This window comes from Impatiens glandulifera, chromosome 8 (genome assembly GCF_907164915.1).
Source record: "Impatiens glandulifera chromosome 8, dImpGla2.1, whole genome shotgun sequence".
NCBI lineage: Eukaryota > Viridiplantae > Streptophyta > Magnoliopsida > Ericales > Balsaminaceae > Impatiens > Impatiens glandulifera.
Genome location: NC_061869.1, coordinates 227,314 through 243,961, shown reverse-complemented (window position 1 = coordinate 243,961; position 16,648 = coordinate 227,314). Strand labels below are relative to the sequence as shown.

Below are 16,648 nucleotides of genomic sequence, written 5' to 3'. Positions count from 1 at the left end.
TTTAAATAAATAATCTTTTAAATTAATTATTTTTAATTAATTTAAATAACGAATTTTTAAAAATCAAATTGTATTTTAATAATTATAAATTCTCATATTATTTTAATTTGAACCTAAATTAATTAATTTCAAAAAATCGGTTAGGAATTATTTAAAATCTTTTAAAATAATATTTTATTTTGTAAAGATTCATGACACGCAAACTCGGTGTTGAAATACTCGAACCTCAAAACTTGTCACAGAAACAAAGAGTTTTTCCGGGTTACACTATATAATTTATTTTATAAATGTTATTTTATATTATTTAAAATTAATTTTTGAATGTAATCTTATTAAAATTGAGAATGATAATTATTTTTTTCATAAAAATAATAATATTTTTTAACTTTAAATCCAATTGGTTTTTATTTTCTCTCTTAATTTTAGGTTTCATTTTAGTACGTAAAGCTCTGCAAACTTTCCATTGAATTCTCTCCAACTATGAACAAGAAAGGTCTCGCCATCTTGATGAGAACCAGAATGAGACCTTTCTCGCCTGGATCAGTAAGCATTCTCTCTCTCTCTCTCTTATCAAACACCTATGAGAATATTCTGTTGCACACACGACTGGGATTCGATTGTTTTGGTTGGCAACCATGGAACAACTGAGTGCTGACTGATGAGATCACAAAGTTAGAAACTGTACATACTTTGTTGGTGGACCGTGGATGCATAAGCAACTAACTCTCTCAGCTGATTGGCTGATAATGAAATTCTAATTGTACAGAACAAGCTTAATCACTTGGAGCATGTTCCTATCCAAGGCTCTAAAGTTTCTCACGAGGATATTGATTCCTCGGGCAATACTATGAAGAGGTATATATGTATGCACAAACGTCCATATGCATCATCTTGTTTTCAGACTACTAGGTTGCATGCTTGTTTTTTTAGTAATATTTTTCTTTGTTGTTTGCAGGGATTTTGGAGCAGTAAGAGAGTCGATGCACTCTGCCATATCCATGAAGAAAGCAGAAGTTCTAGATTCTGCACTTGATGAATTTTCAGAAGTTAGTTTCCAATGCTTAAGTTCTTAGAATCAATTCCTTCATTTGTTTTAACAGTGTTTTAAATTGTTTTGAGAAAAGTGCCTCTTTTTTTTCAGATTACGTTACAATTATCTAAGTGCATCTCTCTTGTCTACCTGACATAACCTTAAAACCAAACTACCCAAAATGTTACAATGATAACCATATTTATCATTCATGTAGGGTTATCTCGATTTGTCAAAGAATGATCGTCAAAGTTTGCTTCTTATACTTGCCAAGGATTATGATCTTGACAGGTCTCAGATTCACGAGTTGATGAAACAGTATCTAGGGCTTGAGGCGTCAGCCACGGGTGAGTTTGTGATTGGCACTCTAATAACAATGAATCTTTTAATTATTACTTTATCATCAGGAGGAGTTATACTTGTAGGTGGCAAAGTTGATGCTTCCACAAATGAAGATGGAAGCTGTCTTGCTGCATTTTACCGGCTTGAACGGAACATAAGATATGCTCTGAAGCCACAGTATGAAGATCTATTTGAAAGGCTGAATACCCACCCAGGGGGCTTGAAATTCCTGTCAATCATGAGAGCTGATATTCTATCCATTCTTGAGTAAGTTTATATTCAGAAATTGACATACATATTATTAAATAAGTGCAGGATGTGCATCATGTAGCGTAAGAATCACAGTGATCTGCATGTCTATTCATAGTCATCTTTACCAATGTAAAAGGAAGTAGTATGAGTTGACTGCCTTGGAAATGCGAACATGGTAACGTTTCTTATTCTTTTCTCAAACAGATCATCAGGGTACCAGGATGATAAGGTACATTACAATATAATTGTGGTGAATTTGGGTGGATCAGTCAATGTCTTGATTAGGCTTCATATATTGATTAGAGATGCTGCTTCTTTTCTTTTCATGTAAAGGTAGTCAGAGGGAATTGAAAAATGGAATCCCTTTTGTCGATGTTCACTCTGATGAACCCCATTGTCTGCCCTTAATTTCCAGTTGACTAAATCCTACACCTTTGAGCAGAGTGAATATGAAGAATTGGTAGATGCAGTTTCATATTGCTAAGAAACTGACAGTTTCATGAATTGATTGTCAGCTTTTTTTTTTAATTTGTTTTGAGATAACTTCAAGTTTTAAACATGTAGGGAGGAAAATGTGGTGTCCTTGCGGGCATTAGAGTCTTACATGAAGCAAAAGCTTATTACATGGCTAAGTCCTGCTGTGTTAGAACTTCACCAAATCACATGGGATGATCCTGCTTCGCTCTTGGAGAAAATTGTGGCATATGAGGCAAGTTCATTCTTTTAATATTTTAATTCTTGATCTTCTTGAAGAGTATATGATGAAGAAGACATGAACATATCTCCTTTAGGCTGTGCATCCCGTCAGCAATCTTGTAGATCTTAAAAGAAGGTTGGGAGTAGGGCGGCGTTGCTTTGGTTATATACATCCTGCAGTACCTGGTTAGTATTTCACCTTTGTTGCTTAGGGAATGGATATGTTTTATGCTTCATGTGATAAGGTACTGCATATTTATTTCCTTATCTTCCCTGGTTATTCTACTGTTTCTAATAGATTAGGGATTCTAGAATGAGATGATCCGTAAAATTCCACTTTGAACTTTGGTTAAATTTTGATATTCTCTTTCGAACCCAACTTCACTAGTCTTCTAACCCCCTCCAACTTGCAAAATCCTAGTTCAATATTTTTTAAGTATTAGATAACCTTTTCTTTATATTCGATAAGTATATGCTCTTTATGTCTCAACGTCTTATCCATTCACTGGTTTTAATTATAAATATTTGATCAGGTGAACCATTAATCTTTATAGAAGTTGCTCTTCAGAAGAACGTTTCTCAAACAATTCAGGTAAAATCTTGTCTGCCTACTCAGAATTCTATGTCTGTCTGACGGCGACTCCCAATTCCAGGAAGTTTTATGGGATGAACCCTCAATGCATGAATGTGAGGCAACTTGTGCATTATTTTATTCGATATCGTCAACTCAGGTCCAAATTTTTTGTACTCGTAAATAAAGACTATCTTCTCCATTTCTGATAGCTTTGATTTTCTGTGCCTAATTTGCTGTTTTATTTTAAAATTGGCAGCCTGGTTTGAAAGGGATCAATCTCGGAAAATTCCTAATTAAGCGAGTAATTGATCTGGTGAAAAAGGATATGCCCAATATATATGTGAGTAACAACTATCTGTCTGCATATTTTTCTTCTTTGTGACAATCATATTCAATTCTATTGTTTACAGTAAACAGATCACATTCTTATTGTTCGTTTCCTGTCTACCATTGCACATATGTGGTGCAGTCACTAGGCGTTGAATGAATTTTCTTACATCAGTTCATAGTTTTTCCATTCAGACGTTTGCAACACTTAGCCCAATCCCAGGATATACACAATGGCTTTTAGCGAAGTTGGTATCTGCTGAAAGATCAGATTCTACTTTCAGGGAGAACATTTTGGAACCGGAAGAAGAAAGAGCATTACATGACGCATCCAAGTATTGCTTCAGCTCAATCTATTCATAATAATCCAACCCTCTCTTTCTTGGCGTTGCATTGTAGATGTTTCTGTAATAGTCCTATTTCCCTAGTAATATATAATTATTGCCTCCATTCAAATGGAGTTTGCAGGGAGCTCACGGGGGAGAAAGATGCCATGAAAGTATTATGGAATTTGTTAACATCAAGAAAGTATGAATGGATAAAGTCTGATGAACTCGTGTCTGTGTTAGAAGCCCCATTGATGCGATTATGTGCCAGGTAGAGGGTTAAATTTCTGCTTGTTTAGATAGGCACTGGGTAAGTCATAGAAAGCGTAGGATTTTTTGCTTGACAGTGTGGCTGGGTGCTGATACAATTTATTCATGGAACTGGAAATAATTGCACATCCACGATTCCTAGCATTATCTGTTCTTTGTGGGTTGTTTTTTTGCTGCAGGTACCTTTTGCTAGAGAAGAAGAGAGGAAGAGCTTTGGATTCCGTTGCAAATTTCCACTTGCAGAATGGGGCGGTAGGTAAATAGATACTTCATCTGATTATGCTATTTCCTATGAAAGACCTTGTCCTTTTGTTGTTTAAAACAAAAACATTTTAGTATATTTGTCCTCCTAAGCCATAGTATATCTATATATATTTTTAAGAAACAAAACTATTTGTCTGCTTAGGTTAAGCACAATGACAAAAAAAACATATACAAAATCATAAAAATAAATACAAATCCATCAACATCAAAACCACAAATACAACAACACCTTACACACCCTACAACGAAACTTGTAGATATAAGCCATAATATATCTACAAGTCACTATCACATTCTTGCTAGATTCCTTCATTACACTGGGATCAAATTAGATATAAATGAAACGAAGTGTTCATGTTTATTATGTTATGGTAGATGATTGGAAGAATAAATTGGATGGCTGATCGGTCAGAGAAAGGCCTTTGTCAAAGTGCTGGGATTATGGTCAATTATCTCTATAGGTGTGCATCCTTTGACCCATGTACTGTGCTGCAGATTATAGTATTCTATTAAAACACGCCTCATCAAATGGAATTCTAGAACGAAGATGTCTTGTTTCTCTGTTTTTTGCGTACGATTTCTGAATAATTCCCCCATGTATGACATCTGCAGGTTGGAAGATATAGAAGAAAATGGTCAGTCATATATTAGCACAGGAACTGTTCATGCTACTGATGACATCCATGGCTTTCTTCCAGGGGTAAACTACTTTATGTTAAAGAGAATATGGAACCTACCGCCCACCACCTCTCCCTGTTTTTTGTTTATGTTTTTGTTTTTGTTTTTGTCTAAAGATGGAAAAATTGGGTTGTTCTACTACCTGTTATTGATAATCCTTTATTCCCATTTTTTTGCAGGAGGCTTGATCTGGGAATGGATTGGAAAGAAGATGTGAATGAGTGGTTACTAAGCTGCTGCTGCTGCTGCTGCGTTAATTTGTTTCTTTTGCTGGATGTAGATGACTAGATGCTTTGCTTTGTGTATAATAAAATACCAACATCTAATAAGAATGCAAACAGCTGTATCTAGAAAAGTCTATCTGGTTGTGAATTTAGAATCTTCCTTAATGTGTAATAATGGTTGGTGGAGAATGGAGATATAGGACAAGGATCATATTCTTCTTCCGCGGGTTCTAATGCCATGGAAGTTTTGGTGGTAAATGTAACTAAATATTTTTTATATTTTAAATGTATATATATATATATATATATATATATATATATATATATATTAAAACATAAATAATTAAATTTATAAAATTAATAATTAAAATATATATAATATAAATAATTAAAATTTAGAATGTATTTAATTAAAAATGAATTGAGTTTGAATTAAAAAATAATTTTATTTGAGAATGAATCAAAAAAATAAATTTTTGAAAAAATAAGCTCTAAACAATGTTAATTTGAGAAATAATAAAGAATTAAGAGCTGATTTGATGTTGGGTTGTTTGAGATATTTTTTAAAAAATAATATAAAAGAAGTATATTATTTAAGTTTTAATGGGGTGAATTATTATAATATTTTTTAATTTAAAATTTTAATTTTATAATATAAAGTAAAAGTATTTTAACATGTTAATGAATTGATTAATTGAAAATAATAAAATAAGTTGATTTGAAAGAAAAAAAATTCATTAATGTTTTTCTTATAGCCCACCTCAATTTACCTGGCTCCCAAAAATTGGATTAACTCCCTTTCTTTCTTTCTTTTTTGTATGCCAAAAACATAACGATTTAAATAGGTAAATTTTTATTTTATTTTATTTTATGATTCCTTTTAAGTTATTTTAAAATCAAAGCATTTTGATCCTCTGTGAATTGTGGGATTCAGATGAAATGAAATGAGACAAGTGAATAAGTATGGGGATGGATAAGTTCAAGTTACATCTCAAATTAAGAATCAAATGGGCTAAACTCAATTCATGATTATTTGTGTTAAAGTTGTGCGTTTGTTTGTTTTCTTCTCAACATAGATGCAAGACAGAATTGGTGGGTGGAAGGAATCAACAGTTTTTTACTTTTGTTGCAAATAAAAAAGAAAAAGTAGTCACAGAAACAAAAACAAGAATCCGAATCAAAGGCCTGCATGCATAAAATATTCCTGGAATGGGATTGAGGTTAGGTAGGCTGTTGGTGGGGGCCATTGACTTTTGTTTTTGACTTTGGTCCAGATTTGGAAAATAATAATAAGATGGCCACGCAATGGACGCGAACGCTGGAAGGGAGGCCAACACGATCTTTGCTTGTTTGACCCACTACTCCTGCTCCGGTTATCAAACTTGAAAATTGATTATACAAAAATACTTCCTGATTATATACTAATAGAGTTAGGATAGAGAACATAAATTTAATGTTAAATGATGTTGGGAAATATCGTGTCAGGTTTCAAGTCCAATAAAATGCTAACACATTATTTTCATATATATATATATATATATATATATATATATGACACCAAATTTATTTATTCATACTAATTAATTTAATTAGCAAATAAATTAAATCAAACATGTCTAATAATATTGATTTTTTATCAAGTCGGCAGGACAAAAAGTTTGAAAAAGAGAAAGTAACCGTTGGTGACGCACGTGGCACGTTGGTTGGAGGAGGGGTATTTTCTTCTTTCTTCTTATTATTATTCTTCTTCTTGCCGGTAATAATAAGAACAGATCAATTATTAATTAATTAATTAATTAATTAATCTCCTACACATACTTTTCTTTCTCCTTCAGAATCATCAGAATAATACTTTCTTAGTCTGTCTGTCTGGTAGGAGCTTCTATCTATGATTATTAGACTGGGTGGTAGGTCGACGATATTGTGAATTGATTTATCCAGGGCGATTGATTGATTGAGGATGGCTACTCTTGGAGATATAGGGCTAGCAGCAGCTATAAACATTTTGACTGCGTTTGTGTTCTTGGTGGCATTTGCGATACTGAGACTCCAGCCTCTGAATGATAGAGTATATTTTCCAAAATGGTACCTTCGGGGACTGAGAGGGAGTCCTACTGCTCCTGGAGCATTCGTAAGCAAGTTTGTGAATTTGAACTTGAGATCATATCTGATCAACTTTCTCAATTGGATGCCAGCCGCACTCAGAATGCCTGAATCCGAGCTCATTGACCATGCAGGATTGGATTCTGTTGTTTACTTGCGGATTTATCTATTAGGGTACTATACTATACTATACTATACTATGCTATGCAATACACCCCACACCACATGATGAATTGAATTCATATGATATGATATATTCATTTGTTATTTGTTTTGTTTTATATAATGCAGACTCAAAATCTTTGTCCCTATTACAATCCTTGCTTGGCTTGTCTTGGTACCAGTAAATTATACAAATGAAACGCTGCAGATAGCCAAAGAGTTTGGGAATGTAACATACAGTGATATCGATAAGCTATCTATTTCAAATATTCCTCCCAAATCAAACAGGCATGAATTTCTTTAATTTTTCTTAATTTCCTCCTTCAAACCTAATAATAATTATTATTATTATGATGATGATGATTGATGATGATAATGGGATGCAGATTTTGGGCACATATAGTTATGGCCTACGCATTTTCCTTTTGGACATGCTATGTGTTGAGGAAGGAATATGAGAAAGTTGCATCAATGAGGTTGCACTTTCTTCAAACTGAAGGACGCCGCCCAGATCAATTCACAGTAATATAAGTCTAATTAATATTCATTTCATTTCATTTCCTTTCCTTTCCTTTCATTGATTGTTAGGCAAAGGCTAATTAATTTTATTGTGCAGGTCCTTGTCAGGAACGTGCCACCAGATCCCGATGAAACAGTTGCCCAGTCTGTTGAACACTTTTTCTTGGTCAATCATCCGGATCACTATCTCACCAGTCAGGTAATTAATTAATTAATTAATTAATTAATTCATTCCTTCCATCCCGTCAGATTTTGTTATTATGCATAAATTGAAATTGATGCAGCTTGTATACAATGCAAACAAACTTGCTAATCTTGTTGAAGAGAAGAAGAACAAACAAAATTGGCTTGATTATTATCAATTGAAATACTTCAGAGATCAGTCCAAAGCAAGACCTTTCCTAAAGGTTGGTACCTAGCTACTTTTACTTAATAGTTAGGTGATGAGTCATTTTTTTTATATATATATTTTTTTTTATTTTACCATACATTTTTGCAAACGGGCTCATGTCTTAATTTGTTGCCTTCCCTGTCGCAGCGACTGCAAAATATATATAGAAACTGCACCACCCATCCTGTTTTATGCTGTTGTTGTTGTTATTGTTGTTGTCTGGCAGACTGGTTTTCTGGGTCTCTGTGGGAACAAAGTCGATGCAATTGATTTTCAGACGGCAGTAATTGAAAGACTATCCAAACAAGTAATTTCTATGCAAGATACTTCTTCTTCTGAATACATGGATTGGATATTAAATTGTACGTTGTTGTTGTTGTTGTTGAACAACAGATAGGTGAAGAGAGAGAAAATGTGAAAAAGAACTCAAAGTCAATCATGCCAGCTTCTTTTGTGTGTTTCAAAACTCGATGGGCTGCAGCTGTTTGTGCTCAAACCCAGCAATCGAGTGATCCAACGATTTGGTTGACAGATTGGGCCCCAGAACCTCGAGATATTTACTGGAAAAATCTTGCTATTCCATACGTTGAGCTGACCATTCGGAAGCTTATAGTTTCTGTTGCTTTCTTTTTCCTCACATTCTTTTTTATCATCCCAATTACCTTAGTACAATCTCTAGCAAACATTGAAAGCATAGAGAAAGTGGTACCCTTCCTCAAGGCCGTTATTGAAGTGTGAGTATATATATATGCTGATCATTTGATTTTGAGTTTTTAATTAATTAATTAATTTAATCAATGAGAACATTCTACTAATTCACAATATACGTGCATGCATGCAGAGATTTCATAAAATCCTTCATACAAGGGTTTTTGCCTGGGATTGCTCTGAAGATTTTCCTGATTGTTCTACCAACGATACTGATGTTGATGTCTAAATTTGAAGGCTTTATAAGCAAATCAAGTTTGGAAAGGAGATCTGCATCTAGATATTACCTTTTCAACTTTGTCAATGTGTTTCTTGCCAGTGTTATAACGGGATCTGCGCTTCAGCAACTAAACTCGTTTATTCATCAGTCGCCAAATCAGTGAGTTAGTTATAATTAATATATATGCATGATTGTTGTTGTTGATTAGTATTATATTTTTTTTTTTTTTGAAAAAGGTGAACTTTTATTAAAAATAAAGCGTTCAAACGATTACAATAGGGAAGGAAAAAAAAACAAAACAATAAATAAGAAAACAACAACATAATTTTAAATGTCAATAAGATTGAAAAATTATAAGTATAAACCTATGTTGTTTAGTAATAGAAGAAGCTATATATATATATATATATAATCTTTGATGATGTTGTGCGCGGGACAGGATCCCAAAAACGATAGGTGTGGCGGTTCCACAGAAAGCAACATTCTTCATAACGTATATAATGGTGGATGGGTGGGCAGGTACAGCTGGGGAGATACTAAGGCTGAAACCGCTGGTATTCTATCACCTGAAAAACTTCTTTATGGTGAAAACAGACAAGGATAGGGAGGAAGCAATGGATCCTGGAAGCTTGGGTTTCAATACTGGGGAGCCTCAAATACAACTCTATTTCTTACTGGGCCTTGTTTATGCTCTTGTGACCCCTCTCCTGCTTCCTTTCATACTCGTTTTCTTTGCCTTCACCTATGTAGTCTTCCGACACCAGGTACTAATATCCTCGATCCTAAGTAAGTAATTAACAACAACAGATTGATTAATGAAATTTAAATTAGTTGCTGCATGCAGATCATAAATGTGTACAACCAAGAGTACGAAAGTGGTGGTGCATTTTGGCCAGATGTGCATGGACGCATCATATATGCATTGATTGGGTCACAACTGATTCTGATGGGGTTGTTAAGTACAAAAGAAGCCGCCCAGTCCACACCTTTCCTCCTGGCCCTTCCGGTCATTACCATATATTTTCATAGATTCTGTAAAGGGCGTTATGAACCAGCATTTGTCAAGTATTCATTACAGGATGCCATGAGAAAAGATACACTGGAGCGGGCAAAAGTAGATCCAACTCACAATTTCGACCTTAAGAAGTATCTTCTCAATGCATATATGCATCCAATTTTCAAAACAGAAGATGGCGACGACGATGAAGCAGAAGAACTGGAGATGAGGCGGAATCAAAAGAAGAGTGATCATCATGTGATAATAGTCCCCACCAAGCGAGAGTTGCGGAGAAACACTCCTGTGCCCAGCAGGGCCAACACGGATGATGATGATGATGATAATAATAATAATAATAATATGACTAGTAGTGCGGCAGCTGATTATAATTCTTCCTCTTCAATCAAATGATGATGATGATCGATCAGAATCCATGATGTTCACCAACAACCAACAACAATATATACACAGCCAGCACACACTTATACTGTTATACATATATAGATCTCTTTCTTTATTTTTGCGAGACATATACACATACAGACCTTGTAACTAGACAGATCAAAACTAAAAACAAATCTATAATATTTTTAGGCCTGTTTACCAGACTCAAAACTTTCATGTGGGTTGACTAAAATAAAAATATTTATGTGGAAGTAGCTAAAAAAACCCTTAGATATTGTCATTGGAAAATGGTATTGATATTCTGAAGCTAATTAGTTATTCACTTAAACTAGATAATATTTCAATTTATGAACCTTTTGTCAACAATGCCTATCCCTTAAAGAACTCACATAACCTACCCTTACCTCTTACTAAACTAATTAATTGTACCTCTCCAATTATGTTTAATAGCCCTAATTTGAATGTTCAACGTGCCTACATTTTGTTCAATATTATCCCATTTGAACTTTGTTAGGAAAAATTGTGAGAGTTTAAGATGTCTACAATATTTTATTTTATTTTGTTATTGAAGTGTCATTCACAACTGATTTTGATAAATTTATGCAAAATGGATTTATGACATTATTTTACTATTGTCACAATTTATGCAAAAAGGAAAAGCTGTGGGAGTTTAAAATTTACTATTGTCATCAAATATTGATGGAGATGGCATTTCTTCCCCCTTTTGCATTGTTATGTTAAGACAAATATTTGAAATTTTCGTGAATTTTGATCGTAATCCAATGAGTTATGTTAGAGATCGTCGGTGATGGTTGAGAGACATCGACAACGATCAAGACGGCTAATAGACTGAGGCTTAAAAATATGGGTCTTTATCTATATTAATTTTTATGATGGACTATCCAGTTAGAAAAAAATTTGAAAATATTGATTAAACCAAAGTAGACTAAGAATTATTTACAATGTCTCAAAAGTGTGAGGGTCAAAATCAAAACTAGACAAACTCTAACTATGATTAAAAGATGACAATCAAACGATCCTAAATAACCTTATTAATAACAATCAAATATACAAACAAAGATTATAAACAAAGATTATAAAATGTATTAAATCTTAACTATCCCAATCAAAATTTTTATTTCCAAACCAACATGTTGTATCAACAAGTTGTCTTTCTCTTCTCATTGTCTTTCCTCTTCCCTTCTCATTCCTCTTGCAATTAAAGAGAGATAAATTAAAGAAGTTGATGAATACTGTTTATTCTAATTTTGATTTCTTTATTTATGTGAATCCATTTTGAATTGATAGAAAGAATTATTATTTAGGATTTCGGGCTCTTCATCTTGTTATTCTCAACTTGAATTTCTAGATCATTGTCTTCATTTTCTTCAGCTTCAGGTTTGGATTCCCTTGTATCAACCTTGAAATTCTTTTATTTCTCTTGATTAGTCTGGGTAGTTTCATATATATTTTAACCAGCAACCACTTCAACTTGATTGTGATGCATCAACTACTTTTTCAACATGATTAGGTTGAGGTTTAACCTCCTTCATCGTACTGCTTTTTCTTGTACAAAATTTTCTTTATCTTCTGTTTTATGTTGTTTAACCACATTTTTCTCTTTGATTATAGACACATTTGTTTCACTTTTCTACATCTTTATTTTTTGGCCTTTATGAATTTTATGATCTTCTTACTTAACCAAATCACATATTGGTCTTGCATGTTGGAAGATATTGTATGGTCTCTACTCATAAGTGATTTCCATGATAGTAGATTTTCCTTTTGTCTATATTGTCATACTTTTTGACAATGTATTTTTAAGATGCACCTCAATACCAATTATAGCAAATGACTGGTGCTTTCCTCTTTTAGTAATTGAGTCAATGTATAATGATCTACTCAATAAACCTGTAAAATAATTTAGGGGGGCTTCAGAATTGTACATATGTGCATGTATATTATAGAGATTGAACCATATATGTGCGGTTTTCTTTGTCTTACTCAATAGGTTCAAATCTTCTGACCATTTTTTCAATTTCATACAGTTGGATCATATATATGTACGTCAATTTCCTAAAATTTCCTCCATATTAGATCTTTTCTTGAATTTAAGTAAATATATATTATGAACATTTGTTGAAATCTTCTCTAGCCTTTTTTCCTTCCATTGCTTCAAAAGTGTCTTTTTAGTAATTGGAATGATACTCTATTTTTCCCTATTTAGTTTCCCACAACTACATTTTCTCATTCATTTATACATTTTTTCCTCTATTTTAGTAGGCAATTTAAATTCAAATGGAGAATTTAGTACCTCCAATTTTGTCTATGTATAGTCCAAGTAGATTTTCCTTTTATAGACACTATCTTCTACATTTTATGTATTGTTGTTCTTCTAGGCTTAATTAGTTTTCCATGTCGAGTTGCTTCTGATATTATATGACATAGATCTGAAAGTTTTCATCAATTTATTCATTATAGCAACTGACCATTGAACAATTTTTTTCATATTCTTTTTTTAGTAAATTCCAATCTTGAAGATAGTGGATGTTGAGTTAAATTGTAATATGTTGTGTTTTCTCCTTATTAATGAAAACTTCTCACTTTTTTGCATGCATAAGGAACTTTGTTGTAACACCCCTAACTCCTAAATTACTTAGACCGAGTGAGGGATGTTTGAAACGTGAACATAACTAACGGAAAACAGAAACATGTGCGGAAGCGTTTGTTATTTATAAAAAGTGGTGCTACAAAATTCCGGTTTATAAAAATAAGACACGGTCCTTGGCTTACAAAAATACCAAGATAGGGTCATTTACTACAAAAATACAGTCTTTTAATAATAGGCCCAACAAAGGGCTCGGTCTTCTGTCTTTGTCCCTCCTTTCACACACATCCCTGCACATTGCCCCACTCCAAGCCTCCCTTCAATTGACATAAAAAGATTATAGTTGTGTACCTACACCACACAAGCATAGTGAGTCTAAAGACCCAGCAAGTCATAAACAGATTTATAGATAACACTTTTAAAAACTTCTTTGGATCCATATGCTGGTTTGTAAAGTATATCATCATTTGTGAAAGTACAGTAAAATCTTGAGCACATATTGACCCTCTACTATTCAAAGTTGATCCTGAAAGTTAGGAATCCAGAGCACATATTTGGAAATGCACTCTTCGGAGTCTATCCCTAAAATCCACAACCCGGTTAGACACTTGTCTGTGTGGGTAGGATCTTCTAGAGCTCATCCCCAAAGTCCGATCCCAATAGAAACTTCAGCACATATTTTGGAATCAGACCACCAGATCTCATCCCGAGTAGCCCTCCTCCCATACTGTCAATACTCATACATCATTACTCACAATCTAGAGGGTTGGTCACTTGCTGATCATAAGCATGGGATGGATAAATAGGTGATGAAGAGGGTTGGTCACCTACTGGTCATAAAATGAGATGGATAAATATGTGATGAAGAGGGCTGGTCACCTACTGGTCATAATCATGGGATGGATAAATAGTGTTGAAGAGGACTGGTCACCTGTTGGTCATAAACATTGGATGAATAAATAGGTGATGAAGAGGGCTGGTCACCTGCTTATCATAGCATGTGATTAATAAAAGGTGATGAAGAGGGTTGATCACCTACTTGTCATAGCATGGGAAGGATGAAGCATGAGGTGGATAAGCATGAGGTGGCTAAAATATAATCATTCGGACCCCCTCGGTCGTGACATAGATTTCTCTTGGTCTTCTCGGTCATAAGACATATTCCCTCGGTCTTAAGACATATTTCCTCGGCCCTAACACATATTTCTCGGTCCTAACACATATTTCCTCGGTCCTAAATCTCAAATTTGCCTCAGTCCTAATTTCCAATCACTTGGGTGCTTGGTCTTGGCCAGGACCGAAGGCATTCGGTCAAATATGAATTTTAAGGCGTGACATTTGTAATCTGATTTTTTAGTTAAAACAGATTAGTTTTTCATTACAGCGTATCTTCCAAACTGTTTCATTATTCCCTGTTTTTCTAATTATTTTTTACAGGAATATTTCCCAACAGCAGTTAGAGCAAATTTGTTTACTTGTGTTATTATCCTACTGTTCTTTGTTGACTTTTCAACAATTTCTTTCAATTCTTTTGATATGTTGCTTCCTTATTTCTTTCCAGCACAAATCTCTGACTTTTTTAGATTTATTATTTTTGTTTTTTTCATACCCATGATGGTAGAAACAGAATAATAAAACAGAGAATTGCAAAAACTTTAAGAAATAATTAAGGATAAACCGCAATCGACGGTAAATTCCAGCTGTGCTTACAAATGCACAATAAACTTTAAACTTTTTAGTTGTCAATTTTGAAAGTAAATCGGTATTCAGTAGTAATCGTACCTAAGAAGTTGTATGTATATAAATATACAGAGACCAAAACAACAAATCTAGATAGCGCAATTAAGTAACTGATCATCTGAATATGGCTGCTGATCATTATCAAGATACTGTTGTTGCTGCCATGCAAGACGAATTAGACGGATGGGCAAAGAAGTATAATCTTCGCTTCTTACATGCTGTTTTTCGTGTTGGCAATCTTGACTGTTCCATTAGGTAATTAATTAATTTGAGAATATTGAGAATTGAATGAATGAATAATTGTAGGTTCTAGAAGGAATGCCTTGGAATGAAAATATTGAGTAGAACTTTGCATTGAAGCTCATATGCAGTAAGTCATGAATGATCATGTATTAATGAATTGAATGCATGCAGTTGGATATATCAGTCATCCTTTTTATTCTCAAACTACGGAGTGGATCAATACGATATTAGCACAGGCTTTGGGCATTTTGCTATTACAACTCCAAATGTAATCATTACGTTTTTAATTTCAGCTTATATATAATTGCATTCTTTGTTTCTATTAAAATGATTACTAGGTTTATGAAAGGGTGGAAATTGCAAGAACCATGGAGGGAATATCAGCAAAGAAGCAGTTGAATTTTTTGGCGGGATGATAATATATGCCTTTGTAGAAGATCCTGATGCTTACACTTTTGAGCTACTCCAGAGAAAACTCTCCCCCAGCCCATCTGTCAAGTCATGCTACGAATAGCTGACCTAGACCGATCCATCAACTTCTATCACAAGGTGCTCGTAACTACTAACTACTGTACATTACATTTACATATATCTGTCCCTCCCAATTTATAATTATGATACGTTTAATTAATTTCTATCATCAGGCTTTGGGAATGAAACAAGCAATGAAAGTGGATGTTCCACAAGACAAGGTATACTAACAAAAAGAGAGCTAAAGATATTTTCAGAGTACATAATTTATTTTCTTATATACACACATGCAGTTCACGATAGGTATGTTGGGCTACGGCGAGGAGCACGAAACAACTGTTTTCGAGTTGGTATATGTTTATGGTGTCACTCAACATACCAAAGGAAATGGATATGTGCAGGTAATTATTAGTTATCTTTTAATTAATTAGGCAAAAGCTCATTTAGCCGATCATGATCACATAAAAGTGTACCTAGGTTAAGCATTAATTTTCTTCTTTTTCTGTACCTACATTCTTGTTGATAATAAAGATTTTCTCACAAAAGTGGCAAATTAACTTTCTTTCCTTTTCTGTACTTAACCATAATTTATTTTCTTATATACACACATGCAGTTCCCAATAGGTATGTCGGGCTACGGCGAGGAGCACGAAACAACTGTTTTCGAGTTGGTATATGTTTATGGTGTCACTCAACATACCAAAGGAAATGGATATGTGCAGGTAATTATTAGTTATCTTTTAATTAATTAGACAAAAGCTCATTTAGCCGATCATGATCACATAAAAGTGTACCTAGGTTAAGCATTAATTTTCTTCTTTTTCTGTACCTACATTCTTGTTGATAATAAAGATTTTTTCACAAAAGTGGCAAATTAACTTTCTTTCATTTTCTGTACTTAACCATAATTTATTTTCTTATATACACATGCAGTTCACAATAGGTATGTCGGGCTACGGCGAGGAGCACGAAACAACTGTTTTCGAGTTGGTATATGTTTATGGTGTCACTCAACATACCAAAGGAAATGGATATGTGCAGGTAATTATTAGTTATCTTTTAATTAATTAGGCAAAAGCTCATTTAGCCGATCATGAT

General features: G+C 33.8%; 2 protein-coding genes, 1 long non-coding RNA gene and 1 pseudogene across 5 annotated transcripts; 3 read left to right on the top strand and 1 right to left on the bottom strand.

Annotated features, from left to right (window-relative positions):
- The first annotated feature begins 442 nt into the window (after positions 1–442).
- LOC124912539 (malonyl-CoA decarboxylase, mitochondrial) lies at positions 443–5,132 on the top strand. 3 transcript variants are annotated; one of them, XM_047453177.1, is made up of 16 exons: positions 443–543; positions 767–855; positions 956–1,046; positions 1,248–1,377; positions 1,456–1,639; positions 2,189–2,333; positions 2,416–2,506; positions 2,854–2,912; positions 2,974–3,051; positions 3,151–3,234; positions 3,417–3,556; positions 3,690–3,818; positions 3,997–4,069; positions 4,457–4,542; positions 4,694–4,781; positions 4,939–5,132. In XM_047453177.1, the coding sequence occupies exons 1-16, from the start codon at positions 481–483 to the stop codon at positions 4,945–4,947; spliced, it is 1,539 nt and encodes a 512-aa protein (XP_047309133.1). In that variant the 5' UTR covers positions 443–480; the 3' UTR covers positions 4,948–5,132. The 3 variants fall into 3 exon arrangements, 2 of the variants coding, with proteins under 2 accessions (XP_047309133.1, XP_047309132.1); XM_047453176.1 differs by having other exon boundaries at positions 1,438–1,639; XR_007096686.1 differs by lacking the exon at positions 4,939–5,132 and having other exon boundaries at positions 1,438–1,639; positions 3,997–4,073.
- On the bottom strand, positions 4,243–5,050 carry LOC124912541. Its single transcript, XR_007096687.1, has 2 exons — positions 4,902–5,050; positions 4,243–4,687 (listed from the first exon to the last, which is right to left on the bottom strand). It is a non-coding gene; the product is annotated as an uncharacterized LOC124912541 (long non-coding RNA).
- A 1,811-nt stretch (positions 5,133–6,943) lies between the features above and the next one.
- Positions 6,944–10,494, top strand: LOC124911568 (protein OSCA1-like). The gene is made up of 10 exons (XM_047452071.1): positions 6,944–7,260; positions 7,378–7,536; positions 7,635–7,770; positions 7,865–7,966; positions 8,052–8,174; positions 8,385–8,465; positions 8,552–8,892; positions 9,000–9,245; positions 9,526–9,850; positions 9,931–10,494. Exons 1-10 carry the CDS (start codon positions 6,944–6,946, stop codon positions 10,492–10,494), a joined length of 2,394 nt encoding a protein of 797 aa, XP_047308027.1.
- Positions 10,495–14,974: 4,480 nt separating this feature from the next.
- LOC124911222 lies at positions 14,975–16,005 on the top strand (annotated as a pseudogene).
- Positions 16,006–16,648: the final 643 nt, after the last annotated feature.

Coding starts and splice junctions, on each gene's coding strand:
- LOC124911568 (XM_047452071.1), top strand. CDS start 6,944: ATGGCTACTCTTGGAGATATAGGGCTAGCAGCAGCTATAAACATTTTG. Junction 8,466..8,551: donor TTGAAAGACTATCCAAACAA/GTAATTTCTATG, acceptor GTTGAACAACAG/ATAGGTGAAGAGAGAGAAAA. Junction 9,851..9,930: donor ATGTAGTCTTCCGACACCAG/GTACTAATATCC, acceptor TGCTGCATGCAG/ATCATAAATGTGTACAACCA.
- LOC124912539 (XM_047453176.1), top strand. CDS start 481: ATGAACAAGAAAGGTCTCGCCATCTTGATGAGAACCAGAATGAGACCT. Junction 1,640..2,188: donor GATATTCTATCCATTCTTGA/GTAAGTTTATAT, acceptor TTAAACATGTAG/GGAGGAAAATGTGGTGTCCT. Junction 4,070..4,456: donor TCCACTTGCAGAATGGGGCG/GTAGGTAAATAG, acceptor ATGTTATGGTAG/ATGATTGGAAGAATAAATTG.